The sequence below is a fragment of the Microchirus variegatus genome, assembly GCF_963457635.1.
Source record: "Microchirus variegatus genome assembly, chromosome: 11".
NCBI lineage: Eukaryota > Metazoa > Chordata > Actinopteri > Pleuronectiformes > Soleidae > Microchirus > Microchirus variegatus.
In genome coordinates this window covers 29,082,333-29,101,306 of record NC_139812.1, presented here as the reverse complement: position 1 = coordinate 29,101,306, position 18,974 = coordinate 29,082,333, and the positions used below count along the sequence as shown (strand labels likewise).

Genomic DNA, 18,974 nt, shown 5'->3' with positions numbered 1-18,974 from the left:
CTGCAGTGATGAGGACCATGAGGTGTGTTATGGTGCAGAGGGAGTGAAGCCAGAAGGTCCATCTATCCCAACCCTCACCGATGGTCATGATCTTTGGAGAAAGACCGAAAGAACGAGATCATGAACACAGATGTTTCCTCCACAGGGCGATTCCCTGACACCACTGCTGACATCTGGGTAGGATTCCTCTAGGATTCCTTTTAGGATTCCTCTTGGATTCCTCCAGGATTCCTCTAGGATTCCTCTAGGATTCCTCCTTATGTTTGGATGATGTTCCTCAGGGAGGAGACCTGGAGAACGTCCTCCCGTGACCTGGATAATCTGAAGATGGCGTCAAAAACAATTAGTCAATGACGACACAAGTCAAGAACATTTTCTTCTGTCAGTGTCTTTAATGAAATAGCAACAAATGATTTGCCAAGATACAAACAGAGAAGAAGCTAACACTAGCATGTGCTAAGTATCATCTAGCTATACAGTTGTGGTGTATCTTGGATCTTCATGTCCTACGTGTCCGTGTCGTCCTCTGAGTCGCTGGAGGTGTGTCTGCTGATGCAGCTGTAAAAGTGACTCCACCACCACCTCGTCTTCTTCTTCTTCTTCTTCTTTTTCTTCTTCTTCTTCTTTTTCTTCTTCTTCTTCGTCTCACTCGTCTCCTTCTCCCTCTTCTGCCTCCTCAGTTGGGCAAGATACGAAAGCTTGTCCTCCATAAATTTCAGAGGTCTTATTTTGAGGAATTTATCCCAGCTGATGTCACTTCCTGCCACCTCAGACACGCCCACCTTCAGACGTTTTGGAACTCTTATACTTTGTATTTGGTCGCTTTCACTTCCTGCCACCTCAGGCCCCCCCGCCTTCACATGTTTTGGAGCTTTTATTTTGACACTTTGTATTTTGTCGCTTTCACTTCCTGCCACCTCAGGCCCCCCCACCCTCACATGTTTTGGAACTCTTTGGAACTTATTTTCAATTTGGCGTCTTATACTTCCTGTTGACAGAGGCTCCTCCTTCCTCTCATACATTGAAGCTTTTATTTTGGCACTTTGTATTTGGTTGCTTTCACTTCCTGCCACCTCAGGCACCGCCACCCTCACATGTTTTGGAGCTTTTATTTTGACACTTTGTAGTTGTTTGCTCTCACTTCCTGCCACCACTGGTTCCGCCGCCCTCATGTGTTTGGGAACTTTTATTTTGACACTTTGTATTTGGTCGCTCTCACTTCCTGCCACCGCTGGTTCCGCCGCCCTCACGTGTTTTTGAATTCTTTGGAAGACATTTTGAGTTTGGTGTCTTATTATTCTTGTAGACAGAGGCTCCTCCTTCCTCTCATATATTGGCGCTTTTATTGTGGCACTTTTAACTTCTAGACTCTGACTTCCTGCCACCACAGGTTCCGCCATCCTCACATGTTTTGGAGCTTTTATTCTGACACTTTGTATTTGTTTGCTCTCACTTCCTGTCACCACAGGTTCCAGCATCCTGACGCGTTTTTGAACTCTTTGGAAGACATTTTGAGTTTGGTATCTCACACTTCCTGTAGACAGAGGCTCCGCCCTCCTCTCATATAGTTTAGCTCCTGTCCATGTGACGCAGCTTTTAGGCTCCTCCTCCGTCTCATATGTCGGAGCGTTTATTATGGCAGTGATGTCACTTCCCCCGGCTTTAGGCTCCTCCTCTTGGCTGCGGTCAGGACTGCTGTCAAAGCAGCTGAGATCGGGGAAACTTAGCTGCATGTTGCCAAAGTCATCTATCGCGTTCACGATGTCGCACGTTAGCGCCGTTAATCTGACGTCAAACCTGAAAAGCCCCGCCCCCTCGCCGTCGCTGCCGCTGCTTTTAGGCTGTTCCGCCTCCTGATGTATCGCAACTTTCAATTTGGAGGCCTGCATCTGAACGTCTTCACTTCCTGTCGCCGATGGCTCCGCCTTCTTCTCGAATCTTAAATGTGTCATTGCCACAGGCTCCGCCTTCTTCTCGAGTCTTAAATGTGTCATTGTCACAGGCTCCGCCTTCTTCTCGAGTCTTAAATGTGTCATTGCCACAGGCTCCGCCTTCTTCTCGAGTCTTAAATGTGTCATTGTCAAAGGCTCCGCCTTCTTCTCGAGTCTTAAATGTGTCATTGTCACAGGCTCCGCCTTCTTCTCGTATCTGAATTGCCTTTGCTGTTTGCCGTGACTTCCTGTCGCCACATGTGTCAGGAGCGTTTTATTGGCGCTCTGCTGCTGACTTCGTCCGCCGACACTTCCTGCCTCGCCGTATAAATCGTACACAATCTCGGGGACAAAGGTGGAAACGTACGTTTTCTCCTCGGGATTCAGGGCTTTTATGTTGGACATTTGTGTCTGGCTGCTCTTACTTCCTGTTGCCAGAGGCCCCTCCCTCTTCGTATACATAACCTTGCTGATCAGTTTGGCTGTGTAACTAAGCTCCTCCTCCTGTTTCAAACTTTTTATTCTATTTGTCTTTTGCCTTTGCTTGCTGTCACATCCTGTCGCCACAGGCCCCGCCCACATATATGTAGGCTCCTCCTCCTGTTTTGGTTTTATGTTTGTGTTTTGTATCCGATAACTGTCACATCCTGTCGCCACAGGCCCCGCCCACATATCTGTAGGCTCCTCCTCCTGTTTTGGTTTCATGTTGGTGTTCTGTGTGTGATAACTCTCACTTCCTGTTGTTATCGGAGCTTTTATTGTGACATTGCTCTCATTTCCTGTCACTCTATAGCACCATGTGACGCGGACTTTAGGCTCCTCCTCCTCCTCCTCTTCCTCTTCCTCCTCCTCCTCTTGTGTTACGTCAGGACTGTCTTCGAAGCTGCTCATGTCGGGCAAACACAGCTTCCTGTTTCCGAACTCTTCTATCGTCTTCATAATGTCGCAAATTAGAGCCTCGCTCTCGCTGGTTTCAGGCTCCTCCCCCTCACGTTTCACGTTGGCGTTTGGCATCGGATTGTTCTCTTCCCCTATCACTGCAGGCTCCGCCTCTTTGCCAACTATCTGGTCGCTACCACGTCCTGCTGCAACAGGCTCCGCCCCCGTATATTTCATAGGTTCTGTTTTCACGCCTTTTGTCTGATCGCTACCATTACTTGTCGCAGCAGGCTCCGCCCCCGTATATTTCACGGGTTCTGTTTTCACGCCTTTTGTCTTGTCGCTACCATTTCCTGTCGCAGCAGGCTCCGCCCCCGTATGTTTCACGGGTTCTGTTTTCACAGCTTTCATCTGGTAGCAAGCACTTCCTTTAGCTACAGGCTCCGCCCCCGTATATTTCACGGGTTCTGTTTTCACACCTTTCGTCTGGTCGCTACCACTTCCTGTCACAACAGGCTCCGCCTCCGTACATTTCGCAGGTTCTGTTTTCACGCCTTGCGTCTGGTAGCTTCCACTTCCTGCCGCTACAGGCCCCTCCCACAAATAATTCAGAGGTTTCATTTTCACGCCACTTCCTGTCTCCTCGTACAAATCATAAACAATGTTGGGGATAAACTTGGAGACATATTTTAGCTCCTCCCCCTCACGAGTTGGCGCTCTTACTTTGTATATAATTTTGCGGATCAACTTGGCACTGGAAATAGGCTCCTCCCCCTCTTCACTGGTGTTTTGCGTTAGATTACTTTCACGTCCGATCATTGGTAACTCCGCCTCCTCGTTGCTCTCGCGTTCTGCTGCCACAGGCTCCTCCTCCTCATCTTTTGAAGGTTCTACGTCTGCCTTTTTGCCATTTTCTGTGTTGCAAACGTCTTCCTGCGGCCCAGGCGTCACTTCCTGTGGCCCAGGCGTCACTTCCTGCGTGGGCTGAGAAGCGTCCATCATTGATCTGTCATTGATTATTGTTCCTGTGAATCTATTTGTTGACGTGTTGCGTGTGAATGTAACAGCATCATACTGTGAGAGCCACCCTCTGGTGGCCGATCAGTGTATTGCTCCTTCCAGGTCGGCTTCAGCCAGCAAACCTGAAGACTGTGTTTATGTTCTATTGTTTGTAAACAAAGTACAGATGAGGTCAATCATGGTTTGACCGACATATGATGATGTCACAGGAGATCAAAGGACGTGTTGAACATTCCTGCAGGTGGCAGTAATGAGGCCTGATGTAATGCTGCCCTCTGCAGTTCAAACATCTTAATTACACGTCCTTCTTCATCCAAGCTTCCATTAAACCCCAAACATCATCCTCCGCTAAATGTTTGTTTCAGTTAGATTTTCAATTTCATTAAAGTGTAAATTATTGGAATTTTAAGGGTTTATTTAAGGGTTAAGTTAGGGTCTAAGTGCTTATATATGAGCTTACTTTAAATGTTAAAATGTTCGTAAACAAGCTGAAATATGTTATTTAATAGTGGATGTAATAAATGTAATAATGCGATAATTACAATCGAATGTCTTATTATTAAAGGTCCCATGTACATTTCACCGTGAATGTTGGCACCCCGCCAGGCAGAGTACTTCACAGAGTACTTCACAGAGTACTTCACAGAGTACTTCACAGAGTACCCCCAGAAATCATAGAAAAATATAAAAAAAAAAATAAAATAAAATAAAATTTCCGAAAATGATTTGGCGACCCCCCAGGAATAATCTCTGTCCAATTGGGGTCGCGAGATGCTTTCTGGGGGTCGCCAAATCATTTTGGAAAAATATATAAAAAAATGTTTTTTCCAAAATGATAAAATGAAATCATAGAAATATATATATATATATGTATATAAAAAAAACCCTACTTTTTAAAAAAATATATTTTTTCCAAAATGATAAAATGAAATCATAGAAAAATATTAAAACATTTTTTTTTTTTTTTTTTTTTAAATATTTTTCCGAAAATGATTTGGCGACCCCCCAAGAAATCATCTCGGTCCAATTGGGGTCGCCAGATGCTTTCTGGGGGTCGCCAAATCATTTTGGAAAAATATATATATAAAAAAAGTACTTTTTAAAAAAATATGTTTTTCCAAAATGATAGAATGAAATCATAGAAAAATATTAAAAACATTTTTTACATTTTTCGAAAATGATTTGGCGACCCCCCAGAAATCATCTCCAATTGGGGTCGCGAGATGCTTTCTGGGGGTCCAAATCATAGAAAAATATTAAAGGTACACTGTGTAGTATTTATGGGTTTATATGACCCAAAATCCACTTTTTTATACATATTATGTGCTCTTGCATTGTCTAGTCGCTGTATAATAGTTTTTATTTCATTTTCGTAGTGTTTCAAAAAGTCATGTAAAATAACATGGTCGCGGACCGTGGTTGCATAGTCACTGTTAGCAGAGCTCCGCCCTCTCCCTCACCTCACGAACCTCATCTGCTGACACGGAGAAAGACGACGAGGACGACATTTGACCTGCACAAAACCGAGCATTGTGAAAAAGGCTGTTTTGTCAGATTATTGAACTGTTATTGTGCTTCATTCTTATGATATTTTGACTAAAGCATGACACAGACATGTTCATTAGGGCATCAGGACCTAGTTTAACTTGGGTTAATAGGGTATAATATGGACCTTTAATATTAAACACATTCGTTTTCACTCTAGTTTCCTGTTGTGTGTGTGTGTGTGTGTGTGTGTGTGTGTGTGTGTGGTGGGCGGGCTTTCTGTCATTCGTCCACCAATCAGTGAGCTGCATTTGCCACGTGGCTGCGGAATTCCCCTCGAGCTCCGGGGCTTTCCGCTCTGACTGACAGTCAGCGGTCACCATGACAACAGGGTTGCGCTGCGTCACGCAGCGGTGATTTGACTTCCGGCTTGTCGTGCCAGCCTTCAAAATAAAAGCTTTTTTTTAAAAAAACGCTCCGCAGCCGCAGTCGCAGTTTTCTCCGCACAAAAGTGACATTTACGTTGAAATAAAAAAAATATTTGAAATTTAAAAAAACAAAACATCAAACTAAATTTCACACGAACAGTTTGTGTGTGTGTGTTTAATATATATATATTTTTTTATAAATGTATATTTTTATTTCATGATTCTGTTTTACTTCATGACGTCACATTTAAAGTTGTTTTTGTAAAAAGCCGTTACTGAATCATCGACACAAACCTGTGTGTGTGTGTGTGTGTGTGTGTGACGTTTTAAACAAGTTAAAAACGATGGACCGCACAGTTGTTTACAGCACTTTATTTTGAAAAACCCCAGACGGGAAGTGACGTCAGGAGCGTGGCAGCAGTTTTTCTGCTCAGTGTTTTTTTTGTCGTTGAGATTTTAGTGAAACAGAAAAGAGCGAAGCTCGCGCTGCTGCAGGTAAAAACTCACCTTTATCTGCGACGTCACACCGTCAACCTCATCTGCGTCACCTTTAAACTAACAAACAAGTTAAATCTGAGGGTTTAAAACAAACAAACTTCTCAAATCCGCGGGTTTAACGTCGCTTCTGCTGCGGTTTGTTGTAAACTTTAGCTAAAAGATGCTAGTGCTAGTTAGTTAGTAACGGTTAGCTCATGCTAGTCGAGTTTAGCTTAGTCCAAGGTAATTACACATGTTTGACTTAGTTTAAGGGTTAAAGTGTTTAAAGTTTATTTAGCACCAGTTAATTCTGCTGGTTTTCGGGTTAATGTAAGGGTTTATTTCAGTTAAATGTTAAAGATTATGATTAAAGGTTATTTTGAGTATTATTGAAGTGTTGATTTTATTTAAGGTTTGTTTTAAGGGTTTAATCTCAGGTTAACTGACACTTAAATCCCCTTTAAGTGGCAGTTAAGGGGAATTTCAGCGTTGGTTTTTAGGTTAGTCTGACTGTTGGTTTAAGTGTATATTACGTTTAATTTACGGCTATTCTAAGGTTTGATTTATTGTTTCTTCCATGATTGATTTAAGGGTTAATGTTAGGGTTATTTGTTATTTATTTATTTATTTATTTATTCAAGGGCTTATTTCAGGTAAATGTTATTTTCACTATCATTGAAGTGTCAGTAAAAGAGTAGTTTAAGGCTTGTTTTAAGAGGATTTGTCAGGTTTTGAACTTAACAGATGAATGAGTGAATGATGCTCAGGTGTGTGTGTGTGTGTGTGTGTGTGTGTGTGTGTGTGATCAAGTTAATCTCCAGATGAATAAATCTGAGTTTAACTGACAGTGAAACACAGTTCCCTGACAGTACATTTGTATTTGGGTCTGACTGATGCATGATGGGATACGTTGCTTGATTACTTGGCGAGTTTCAGGCTGCAGGCGGCTGATGGACACCTGTAACTCTGATGGTGCTAAGCTAAGCTAAGCTAAAGCTAGAGGGTTGTCCCTGAATGATGACGGAAATTCCCTGTGATGTTTTCAGACAGCGTCACATGCTCTGATCTGATCTGCAGGAAAAACCCTGAGAGGAAGAGCGGCCCTCGTCTTCATCACTGTTTCTGCTGAGTCATCGTAGCCACAGCGCTGAGGTACGACTCGGTCACGTGACTCGTGGCGTGATGAAGGTGGACGACGGTGCGATGGTTTTTCCTGAGAAAACCGACACAGATCAGATCAAAACGGGAACGCTGTGTTTTCCCAGCGTTCCAAGTAACCGTGGCGACGACGATCGTGAAAAAACTGCAAATCATTTCCACATACACATGAATGGGAAACGGGTGGAAAACTTTCAACGCAGCCGACTTTGGAGAATCACAGTGTCGTCATATTTTAACGTAGAGACGCGGTTGAGGCTTTAAATGACGTCTTTGGTGTCCTCAAAGGTGTTTGGTGTCCTCAAAGACAAAGATGTTTGGTGTCCTCAGAGACAAAAGTGTTTGGTGTCCTCAAAGACAAAGGTGTTTGGTGTCCTCAAAGGTGTTTGGTGTCCTCAAAGGTGTTTGGTGTCCTCAGAGACAAAGGTGTTTGGTGTCCTCAAAGGTGTTTGGTGTCCTCAAAGACAAAGGTGTTTGGTGTCCTCAAAGGTGTTTGGTGTCCTCAAAGACAAAGGTGTTTGGTGTCCTCAAAGACAAAGGTGTTTGGTGTCCTCAAAGACAAAGGTGTTTGGTGTCCTCAAAGACAAAGGTGTTTGGTGTCCTCAAAGGTGTTTGGTGTCCTCAAAGGTGTTTGGTGTCCTCAAAGACAAAGATGTTTGGTGTCCTCAGAGACAAAAGTGTTTGGTGTCCTCAGAGACAAAGGTGTTTGGTGTCCTCAAAGACAAAGGTGTTTGGTGTCCTCAAAGACAAAGGTGTTTGGTGTCCTCAAAGGTGTTTGGTGTCCTCAAAGGTGTTTGGTGTCCTCAGAGACAAAGGTGTTTGGTGTCCTCAGAGACAAAGGTGTTTGGTGTCCTCAAAGGTGTTTGGTGTCCTCAGAGACAAAGGTGTTTGGTGTCCTCAAAGGTGTTTGGTGTCCTCAAAGACAAAGGTGTTTGGTGTCCTCAAAGGTGTTTGGTGTCCTCAAAGACAAAGGTGTTTGGTGTCCTCAAAGACAAAGGTGTTTGGTGTCCTCAAAGGTGTTTGGTGTCCTCAAAGACAAAGATGTTTGGTGTCCTCAAAGGTGTTTGGTGTCCTCAAAGACAAAGATGTTTGGTGTCCTCAAAGGTGTTTGGTGTCCTCAAAGACAAAGATGTTTGGTGTCCTCAAAGGTGTTTGGTGTCCTCAAAGACAAAGGTGTTTGGTGTCCTCAAAGGTGTTTGGTGTCCTCAAAGGTGTTTGGTGTCCTCAAAGGTGTTTGGTGTCCTCAAAGACAAAGGTGTTTGGTGTCCTCAAAGGTGTTTGGTGTCCTCAGAGACAAAGGTGTTTGGTGTCCTCAAAGGTGTTTGGTGTCCTCAAAGACAAAGGTGTTTGGTGTCCTCAGAGACAAAGGTGTTTGGTGTCCTAAAAGACAAAGATGTTTGGTGTCCTCAAAGGTGTTTGGTGTCCTCAAAGACAAAGATGTTTGGTGTCCTCAAAGGTGTTTGGTGTCCTCAAAGACAAAGGTGTTTGGTGTCCTAAAAGACAAAGATGTTTGGTGTCCTCAAAGGTGTTTGGTGTCCTCAAAGACAAAGATGTTTGGTGTCCTCAAAGGTGTTTGGTGTCCTCAAAGACAAAGGTGTTTGGTGTCCTCAAAGACAAAGAGCTGATGTCCAGCAGGAGGCTCCACTGAGTCGACATGAAGAGAAAAACTGATCTTTTTCACAGAAATCACCTCTGTGTTTTCCTGCTGAGGTCAAAGGTCACTCTTCAATAAACAAACTTCCCCTCATGTTAATGAGGCCCTCTCTGCTGCCGTGTGATTGGCTGTCAGCATCATCATCGTCGGGGGGGGGGGGCTGTCCCCACAGTGAGGGAAATGTTTGACGGGAGGACGTCGAGTCAAAGTGAGACAGACAAAACAGGAAGTGAGAGACAAACAGAGGACAGTTTGTCCTTTAATCCAGCTGTGTGTATGTGTGTATGTGTGTGTGTGTGTGTGCGTGCGTGTGTCACTGCACAGTCACAGCAGCAGCAGTGACATCATCATGAGTAGCCCCTCCCCCTTCTGTGCTGAGCTGGAATTCTGGGGGTTTTCCTCACTCTGAGTGACTGAAAACAGAAAGGGGAGGGAGGGCGAGCGACACTGACACTCACTGAGAGAGAGGGGGGGGGGGGGGGGGGGGCGATCGACACTGACACTCACTGAGAGAGAGAGAGGGGAGGGGGGGGGGCGATCGACACTGACACTCACTGAGAGAGGGAGAGGGGAGGGGGGGCGATCGACACTGACACTCACTGAGAGAGAGAGAGAGAGAGGAACAGAAGAGGAGTTTGTTTGTGAAGCAGCTGCAGGTTTATATTGTTGTTTTGTTTGTTGTGTCAGTGATACACACACTTACACACACACAGACACACACACTCACTCTTGTGTGTTTTTTTCAGGATGACTGAAGCTCAGTTCATCAACGTCTACGACAATGACGTGAGTCTAAAAATCATCACTCTGCTACAGGAAGTTCTCATTTGAAGGACTTTCAAAATAAGATGCATGTGTTGATTTTTGTTGTGTTTTCCCCAGCTGCAGTTGAATCTGATGCCCTACGACTACATCCCCCCTGTGGACATTAAGACAGAGCCTTACATACCTGAGACAGGTACGCACTGACATCATCATCACAGTGACATCATCATCACACTGACATCATCATCACACTGACATCATCATCACAGTGACATCATCATCACAGTGACATCATCATCACACTGACATCATCATCACAGTGACATCATCATCACAGTGACATCATCATCACACTGACATCATCATCACAGTGACATCATCATCACAGTGACATCATCATCACACTGACATCATCATCACACTTAAAGAATCTCGTGATGATAGAAACCAAACCACGTTTCACTGGAATCAAGGAATCAGACGTTTGTTTCCGTTTAACAACAGAAACAGAACCCGTCTGTTCTCGTAAACACAGACCTGAACTTCCTGCTATTACAGGAAGTGACTGTGAACGTAGAGCTGCACTTTCTAGAAGTTACTCAGCGGGAAAACACCTCCTTCTACACTTGGACTTTTATGTGAAGAACCTGTGTTTGTGTTTCAGCTCATGGTCCGTACGTCCAGATCATCGAAGAACCAAAACAGGTGAGAACAGAATTTCAAAATGGCTGCCAGCAGAGGGATTCTATCCTCTGTCTCTGACATCTACGTCACATGATCACGTCTTTATCTTCACTGTGACACTGACGTTTGTAAACCACTCACTCTCCCACACCAAAGTCCACTGATCCACTGCTGCCTCCATCACTACGTTCAAATGTCTGATTTAGTCACTTCAGTGACACAAAGTGACCACACGAGGCAGCAGAGGAGCAGCAGAATTAAAAATCACTGGTTTTCTCTGTGGACTTTGGTGTGAGGAACACTATGAGTCAGTTAGTGAAGAAAATCATGAGACTTTCAGGAACTGTCGGAATTCTCAGTTTCCATGTCATAGACGATCGTGTGTGTGTGTGTGTGTGTGTGTGTGTGTGTGTGTGTGTGTCTGTGTGTGTGTGTGTCCAGAGGGGGTTTCGTTTCCGTTATGAGTGTGAAGGTCCGTCTCATGGTGGTTTACCTGGAGCCTCCAGTGAGAAGAACAGGAGAACGTATCCCACTGTGAAGGTGAGTGACATCATTGTTTACCTGCTGGACAACAACTGACCACAACGACAACAACTGACCACGACAACAACAACTGACCACAACAACAACTGACCACAACAACAACTGACCACAACAACAACTGACCACAACAACAACTGACCACGACAACAACAACTGACCACAACGACAACTGACCACGACAACAACTGACAACAACAACTGACCACGATAACAACAACTGACCACAACGACAACTGACCACGACAACAACAACTGACCACGACAACAACAATTGACTACGACGACAACAACTGACCACAACAACTGACCATGACAACAACAACAACTGACCATGACAACAGCTGACCACGACAACAATTGACCACAACGACAACTGACCACAACGACAACTGACCACAACGACAACAGCTGACCACGACGATAACAACTGACCACGACGACAACAATTGACCACAACGATAACTGACCACAACGACAACTGAGCACAACGACAACAACTGACCACGACGACAACAATTGACCACGACAACAACAATTGACCACAACGATAACTGACCACAACGACAACTGAGCACAACGACAACAATTGACCACAACGACAACTGAGCATTACGACAACAGCTGTCCACGACGATAGCAACTGACCACAACAACAACTGACCACGACGATAACTGACCATGACGATAACAGCTGACCACGACGATAACAACTGACCACGACAATAACAACTGACCACGACGACAACAGCTGAGCACAACGACAACAACTGAGCACAACATCAACAGCTGACCACGACAATAACAGCTGCGACGACAACTGATCACACATTTGATTCTCTTGCACAGGCTTTTAATTTGAAAGGGTTCCAGGAAAGGAGTCAGCTTCATGACCTGATTGTTGTTGTTTTTCTGACTGTTTTTGTCTAAGATCAACAACTACGTGGGTCACTCTCGGGTCGAGGTCCAGCTGGTGACGCACACGGATCCTCCTCGAGTCCACGCCCACAGCCTGGTGGGACGCCACTGCACGGAGAAGGGAACCTGTACGCTGGACGTGGGCCCCATCGACCCCACAGCCTCGTCAGTGTCCAATCACTAACTACATGGACTAATGTATGTAAACAATAGTGTTGGCGCTGACTGATGATGTCACTTCCTGCAGGTTCAGTAACCTCGGGATTCTTCACGTGACCAAGAAAGGTGTCGTCGATATTCTGTACAAAAGACTGAGAGACGAGAGGAAGCGACAGAAAGGAGCGCACAGCACACTGACAGGTAAAAGAGCACCTGAACGCATCACACACAGCATACTGACAGGTAAAAGAGCACCTGAACGCATCACACACAGCACACTGACGCAGCACACTGACAGGTAAAAGAGCACCTGAACGCATCACACACAATACACTGACAGGTAAAAGAGCACCTGAACGCATCACACACAGCACACTGACGGGTAAAAGAGCGCCTGAACGCATCACACACAATACACTGACAGGTAAAAGAGCACCTGAACGCATCACACACAGCACACTGACAGGTAAAAGAGCGCCTGAACGCATCACACACAATACACTGACAGGTAAAAGAGCACCTGAACGCATCACACACAGCACACTGACAGGTAAAAGAGCATCACACACAGCACACTGACAGGTAAAAGAGCGCCTGAACGCATCACGCACAATACACTGACAGGTAAAAGAGCGCCTGAACGCATCACACACAGCACACTGACAGGTAAAAGAGCATCACACACAGCACACTGACAGGTAAAAGAGCGCCTGAACGCATCACACACAATACACTGACAGGTAAAAGAGCGCCTGAACGCATCACACACAGCACACTGACAGGTAAAAGAGCATCACACACAGCACACTGACAGGTAAAAGAGCGCCTGAACGCATCACACACAATACACTGACAGGTAAAAGAGCATCACACACAACACACTGATGACGGTGATCGTGATGATGATGATGACGGTGATGATGATGGTGATGATGATGATGGTGATGATGGTGATGATGATGATGATGATGATGGTGATGATGATGATGATGATGATGACGGTGATGATGATGATGATGACGGTGATGATGTCACTTCCTGTAGATGATGAGGAGACCTCGTGTCTAAAGGAGGCGAAGGAGTTGGGGAAAGTGATGGACCTGAACATCGTCAGGTTAAAGTTCACCGCCTTCCTTCAGGACAGTAACGGAGGATTCACCAGAGCGCTCAAACCCGTCGTCTCAAACCCAATCTACGACAGCAGTGAGTCAGCGCTGTGGAGGGGGCGGGGTTTGTGGAGGGGGCGGGCTTTGCGGAGGGGGTGTGGCCAACACTTGTTTCATCCACTCGCGTTGTTTTTTTTCCCAGAGTCTCCAAACGCGTCCAACCTGAAAATCTCTCGGATGGACAAGACGTGCGGCTCGGTGCTTGGAGGAGACGAGATCTTCCTGCTCTGCGACAAAGTGCAGAAAGGTGATGTGACTTCCTGTAAGCCCTTTCAAAATAAGAGCACGCGATTTAAACTTCCCCTGAGTAATCTGTCAACATTTTCACAGATGACATCGAGATTCGCTTCTACGAGGAGGACGACGAGGGCGGCTGGGAGGCGTTCGGAGACTTCTCACCCACTGATGTTCACAAACAGGTACACACACACACACACACACACACACACACACACACACACACACACAGACACACACACAGTTTTTGTCTTTGAAACGACGTGTATTTTATTTCCTCGTCTCATTTTTTGTGTTATTTCGTCTTCTTTGGTTGTTTTAAAATGTTTTACGTATAAAGTTTTTATTCACAAACGTGTCGGTCCCTCGCTCGCCCTCGCCCTCGCCCTCTCTCTCTCAGTACGCCATCGTGTTTAAGACGCCGCCGTATCACAGCACGGAGATCGAGCGCTCCGTCACCGTCTTCCTGCAGCTGAAGAGGAAAAAGGCCGGCGACAGCAGCGACCCCAAACAGTTCACCTACATCCCACAGGTCCAAGGTCAGGCTCCGCCCCCACCATCATCATCATCATCATCGTCATCATCGTCATCATCATCATCATCAGAGACGTGGTGTTTACACTCTGTGTTTTCTCTGTCAGACAAAGAGGAAGTGATGAGGAAGAAGCAGAAGCCGCTGCCGCACTATGAACCCTGGAGAGGAGGAGGAGCCGGGGGCTTCGGAGGAGGCGGAGCTGGAGGAGGAGGAGGAAGTGGGGCTGGAGGAGGAGGAGGAGGAGGAGGAGGAGGAGGAGGAGGTGAGGATTTAAAGATGAAGACGTCAAACCCTCGGCTGTGTACATGACGCTCACTGTGGTGGTTTTACTTCCTGCAGGATTTCAGTTCAGCCAGCAGATGAACGGAGGGGGAGGAGCCTTCTTCACAGGAGGCTTACTAGGTTTTGGCGGAGCGGGAGGGGCTCAGATGTCAGGCTCCGCCCCTCAGACGGGGTCACCGCTGCAGCATCAGCTGTTTCAGATCGGTGAGACGCGTCGTCCTGATCATGTGACCTCACTGGTCAGCGTCTGTCACCTGACCAACGTGTTTGTTTGTTTTTCTGCAGCGACGACGCTTCACAGCCGAGCGTCGACCAACGCCCGGCACACCGCCGCCGCCCTGCTGGAGTACTGCAGCACGGGCGACGCCCGGGTCCTCCTCGCCATCCAAAGACATCTGTGCGGCGTCCAGGACGCTAACGGAGACACGTGAGTCATTTCACACTGACGTGATTCACACCAACGTGATTTCACACCGACGTGATTCACACCGACGTGATTCACACAGACGTGATAAACACAGACGTGATAAACACAGACGTGATAAACACAGACGTGATAAACACAGACGTGATTCACACAGACGTGATTCACACATACGTGATTCACACAGACGTGATTCACACATACGTGATTCACACATACGTGATTTCACACCAACTAGATTTCGCACCGACGTGATTCACGCAGATGTGATTTCACACCAACGTGATTTCACACCGACGTGATTCACACCGACGTGACTCACCGACGTGATTTCACACCGACGTGATTCACACCGACGTGATTCACACCGACGTAATTTCACACCAACGTGATTCACACCGACATGATTTCACACTGACTGAGTCCGTCGGTTTTCCCACAGTCCTTTGCACCTGTCCGTCATCCACCAGCAGACGAGCGTCGTGCAGCAGCTGATCCACACTCTGCTCAGCGGCGAGCAGCGCCGCGTCCTCAACACGGCTAACAACCTGCGACAGGTGAGTCGACCCCGCCCCCTACCTCTCAGCCAGTCAGGACAAGAGACGATGCGTCGCGGTATTCCCGACATCATGATTGCACATTCATTAACATCTGTTAGCATAATGCTTGATAATATCTCGTGTATCGTCACCTGACACCTGACTCCTCCCACTACAGACTCCTCTCCACCTGGCGGTGATCACGCGGCAGGTGAAGGTGGTAGAGGCGCTGCTGAGGGCGGGGGCGGACCCCAGCCTGATAGACCAACATGGCCGCAGCCCACTGCACCTGGCAGCGCTGGCCGGAGACAACGCCACGGTCCGCCTTCTGCTGGCTCACCTGGGAGAAAACCACGCCCACTTGGTCAACACGCCCGACTATGACGGTGAGACGAGCGATCATCGGTGCGTCGCTCATGTTGTCGGGGTGACGCGCCGTCCTCACCTGTGTCTCCGCCCCTCACAGGTCTCCACCCCCTGCACCTGGCGGTGAGGAGAGACGGCGAGCGCTGCCTCCGCCTACTGGTGGAGGGCGGAGCCAAGATCAACGCACCTGAGCACAAGAGCGGGAACACGGCGCTGCACCTGGCCGTGAGAGAAGATCTGTTCAAGGTGGCGTGTACGCTCATCACAGAGGTACGACCTCTGACCTTTGACCTCTGACCTTTGACCTTTGACCTTTGACCTCTGCTGTCAGTGAACAATAACAAACTGGTCTGTACATATCTGCTGAGTCATGTGACGCACACACACACACACACACGGTAACAGCGACTCGTGTGTTTTCAGCTCAAGGCCGACGTCAACGCCTGCACGTTTGGAGGAAACACGGCGCTGCACCTGGCCGCCGCTCTGGGTTCACCCACGCTCTGCTCCATGCTCATCGCCGCAGGTCAGACACCGACGTGATTTCACCCTGATGTGATTTCATTATGTCGTGATTTCACACTGACGTGATTTCACCCTGACGTGATTTCACTCTGACGTGATTTCACCCTGACGTGATTTCACACTGACGTGATTTCACCCTGGCGTGATTTCACTCTGACGTGATTTCACCCTGACGTGATTTCACAATGACTTGATTTCAGGGTGACTTGATTTCCCGCTGAGGTGATTTCCCGCTGAGCTGATTTCAAGCTGACGTGATTTCACTCTAACGTGACTTCACTCTGATGTGATTTCCAGCTGACGTGATTTCACTCTGACTTGATTTCAGATTGACGTGATTTCACACTGACATTATTTCAGGCTAACATGATTTCACTCTGACGTGATTTCAGTCTGGCGTGATTTCAGGCTAACGTGATTTCACTCTGACATGATTTGACTGTTTTTTCAGGAGCTGATAAAAACGTAGAGAACGACGAGCCGCTCTTCAACGACTCGTCAGAGGAAGACGAGGTCAATGATGCCGCCGCCCCCTTCTCACAGCCAATCAGCTCCCGCAAGCGAGCGGCAGGCCACACCCCCCTGGACCTCGCCAAGTGCCAAAAGGTAACAATGTACTTTCAAAATAAAACATCACAAACCTGTAATAAAGTCAGTTTCCTGTGAAGTGAGTGAATACATTTTCCTTGTCTCCTCTTCCCCTCGTCTCCTCGTCTCCTCGTCTCCTCGTCTCCTCAGGTGAGGAACCTTCTAAACTGCAGACAGAGTTGTCATAGCAACAAGAGGATCAAGGCGAGCAGCAGCGAAGGTTGGTCACTGCACACGTGTGAAGGTCAGAGGTCAGGGGGGCGGAGCTTGAGTATGTGCTGTGTGTGTGTGTGTGTGCAGAGCGTGAGGCGGAGGACGTCCTGGACGAGGACACGTTGTCTCGTCTGGTGGACGTCCTGAGCGTGGGCGACGTCCCCTGGAGGAAACTGGCCGAGAAGCTCGGGATGATGACGCTGACTCATCTTTACCAGGACAGTGAAACGCCGTGTCATCATCTGCTGCAGCACTACAAGGTAACGGCGCCACCCACAGGCCACAGCTGGTGTTTACACCGAGACACAATCAGCAGCGTGCTCATGTCGTATTCTCTTTCAACAGCTAGGGGGCGGTGCAGTCGACGGACTGGTCGACGCTCTTCAGTCGCTCGGTTTGTCGGACGGCGTTCGTCTGCTGAGACGATCGGAACTGAGAGAAGATAAACACAACACAGGTGACAACACTGTGACATCACTGTGACATCATCATGACATCATCATGACATCATCATGGCATCATCACGACATCACTGATATCACTATGACATCATCATGACAAGTGTGCTCACCTCGTTCATGATCTCACCTTGTTCATGCATTCACCTCGTTCATGTGCTCACCTCGTTCATGTGCTCACCTCGTTCGTGTGTTCACCTCGTTAATGCGTTCACCTCGTTTTCATATCATCTCGTTCATGCGTTCACCTTGTTCATGCATTCATCTCGTTCATGCGTTCACCTTGTTCATGATCTCACCTCGTTCATGCGTTCATCTCGTTCATGCGTTCACCTCGTTCATGATCTCACCTCGTTCATGCGCTCACCTCGTTCATGCATTCATCTCGTTCATGCGTTCACCTTGTTCATGATCTCACCTCGTTCATGCATTCATCTCGTTCATGCATTCATCTCGTTCATGTGTTCACATCGTTCATGATCTCACCTCGTTCATGCGTTCACCTCGTTCATGCGCTCACCTCGTTCATGTGTTCATGTTTTCTGTCCAATCAGACGCGACGGTGGACAGCGGCTTCGGCAGTCAGCCCATGGAGGAGGAGGAGCCACCTGTGGCCAATCAGTGATCAGCGAGAGCTCGGTCAGGTCTGTTTGTAACGACCTCATTCACAGACTCTCAGGCTCGTGTGTCACTGATGTCATCGATGAGGTCATCGGTGACGTCATCGGTGATGTCATCGGTGATGTCATCCAACAGTTTTGAAGAAAGTTTACCATCGAATTTCAGACAAATCATTTCACTGTGACGACGAATCACAGACGAACGTTCATTTGTAAATGTTTTCTTTTTGTTTTCCCGCCTTTTTTCACTAATATATTCATAGTTTTTATGGTAATGTCTGAGTTTTTGTTTTTGAATATGTGTGTGTGTGTGTGTGTGTGTGTGTGTGTGACATGGTGAATGTGAAGAACTGATGTCAAACTGGAGTTTCCTGTTTTGTGTTCATCATTAAAATGATATAAATGACAAAAATAAAAGATGAATAACGACGTGTTTTTTTAGTTTTGTCTCATTCTAACGTTCAGACTTTGTCGTTTGTGCTGATTTTAAATCATGAGTCACAAACAAACAGTTTCCTGCTTTAATGACTTTGACTTGAACACAATAATAAAGTATCGTTAGTCTTTAATCTTCTCGTCAGGTTTCCTACGTCTTTGTGTCCATTTTCAAACGTGACAAACGATCTGAACTCGTCCAGAAATAATAATATAAATATATGTAAATTAGGACAAGAACAAATTAATCTAACATTTGTGACCATATTTCATCTATTTGCTGTTATTTAATGTTCAGTAAAAACAAAATGTCCTCCTGCTCGTCGTCTTCTTCCTCAGCCCTTGTTGGCGTTAGCATGTAGCTAAGTACTCGTCGTTATTTCCGAGGTCCTGTTCAAGCCACACCCCTTTTCTTCAAAAAGTCGGTGACCTAGGATTCCAAGATGGCTGCCGCTCATACAAACGCTGCTACTCTTTCTTTTTTTTTT

The 18,974-nt window shown here is 46.7% G+C and overlaps 1 protein-coding gene across 1 annotated transcript; it reads left to right on the top strand.

Annotated features, from left to right (window-relative positions):
- The first annotated feature begins 6,149 nt into the window (after positions 1-6,149).
- nfkb2 (nuclear factor of kappa light polypeptide gene enhancer in B-cells 2 (p49/p100)) lies at positions 6,150-18,392 on the top strand. The gene is made up of 23 exons (XM_083897782.1): positions 6,150-6,238; positions 9,779-9,818; positions 9,915-9,990; positions 10,462-10,502; positions 10,923-11,021; positions 11,953-12,104; positions 12,187-12,299; positions 13,143-13,301; positions 13,407-13,511; positions 13,595-13,683; positions 13,902-14,040; positions 14,143-14,253; positions 14,376-14,522; positions 14,604-14,745; positions 15,185-15,299; positions 15,460-15,667; positions 15,748-15,917; positions 16,071-16,173; positions 16,624-16,778; positions 16,911-16,980; positions 17,061-17,233; positions 17,319-17,430; positions 17,986-18,392. The coding sequence occupies exons 2-23, from the start codon at positions 9,780-9,782 to the stop codon at positions 18,054-18,056; spliced, it is 2,589 nt and encodes an 862-aa protein (XP_083753908.1). The 5' UTR covers positions 6,150-6,238; position 9,779; the 3' UTR covers positions 18,057-18,392.
- The last annotated feature ends 582 nt before the right edge of the window (positions 18,393-18,974 follow it).

Excerpts from the sequence above, each read along its gene's own strand:
- nfkb2 (XM_083897782.1), top strand. The coding sequence starts at position 9,780 with ATGACTGAAGCTCAGTTCATCAACGTCTACGACAATGAC. Across the intron at positions 9,819-9,914 it reads TCAACGTCTACGACAATGAC|CTGCAGTTGAATCTGATGCC; the intron begins GTGAGTCTAAAA and ends TGTTTTCCCCAG. Across the intron at positions 15,668-15,747 it reads CAACACGCCCGACTATGACG|GTCTCCACCCCCTGCACCTG; the intron begins GTGAGACGAGCG and ends CGCCCCTCACAG.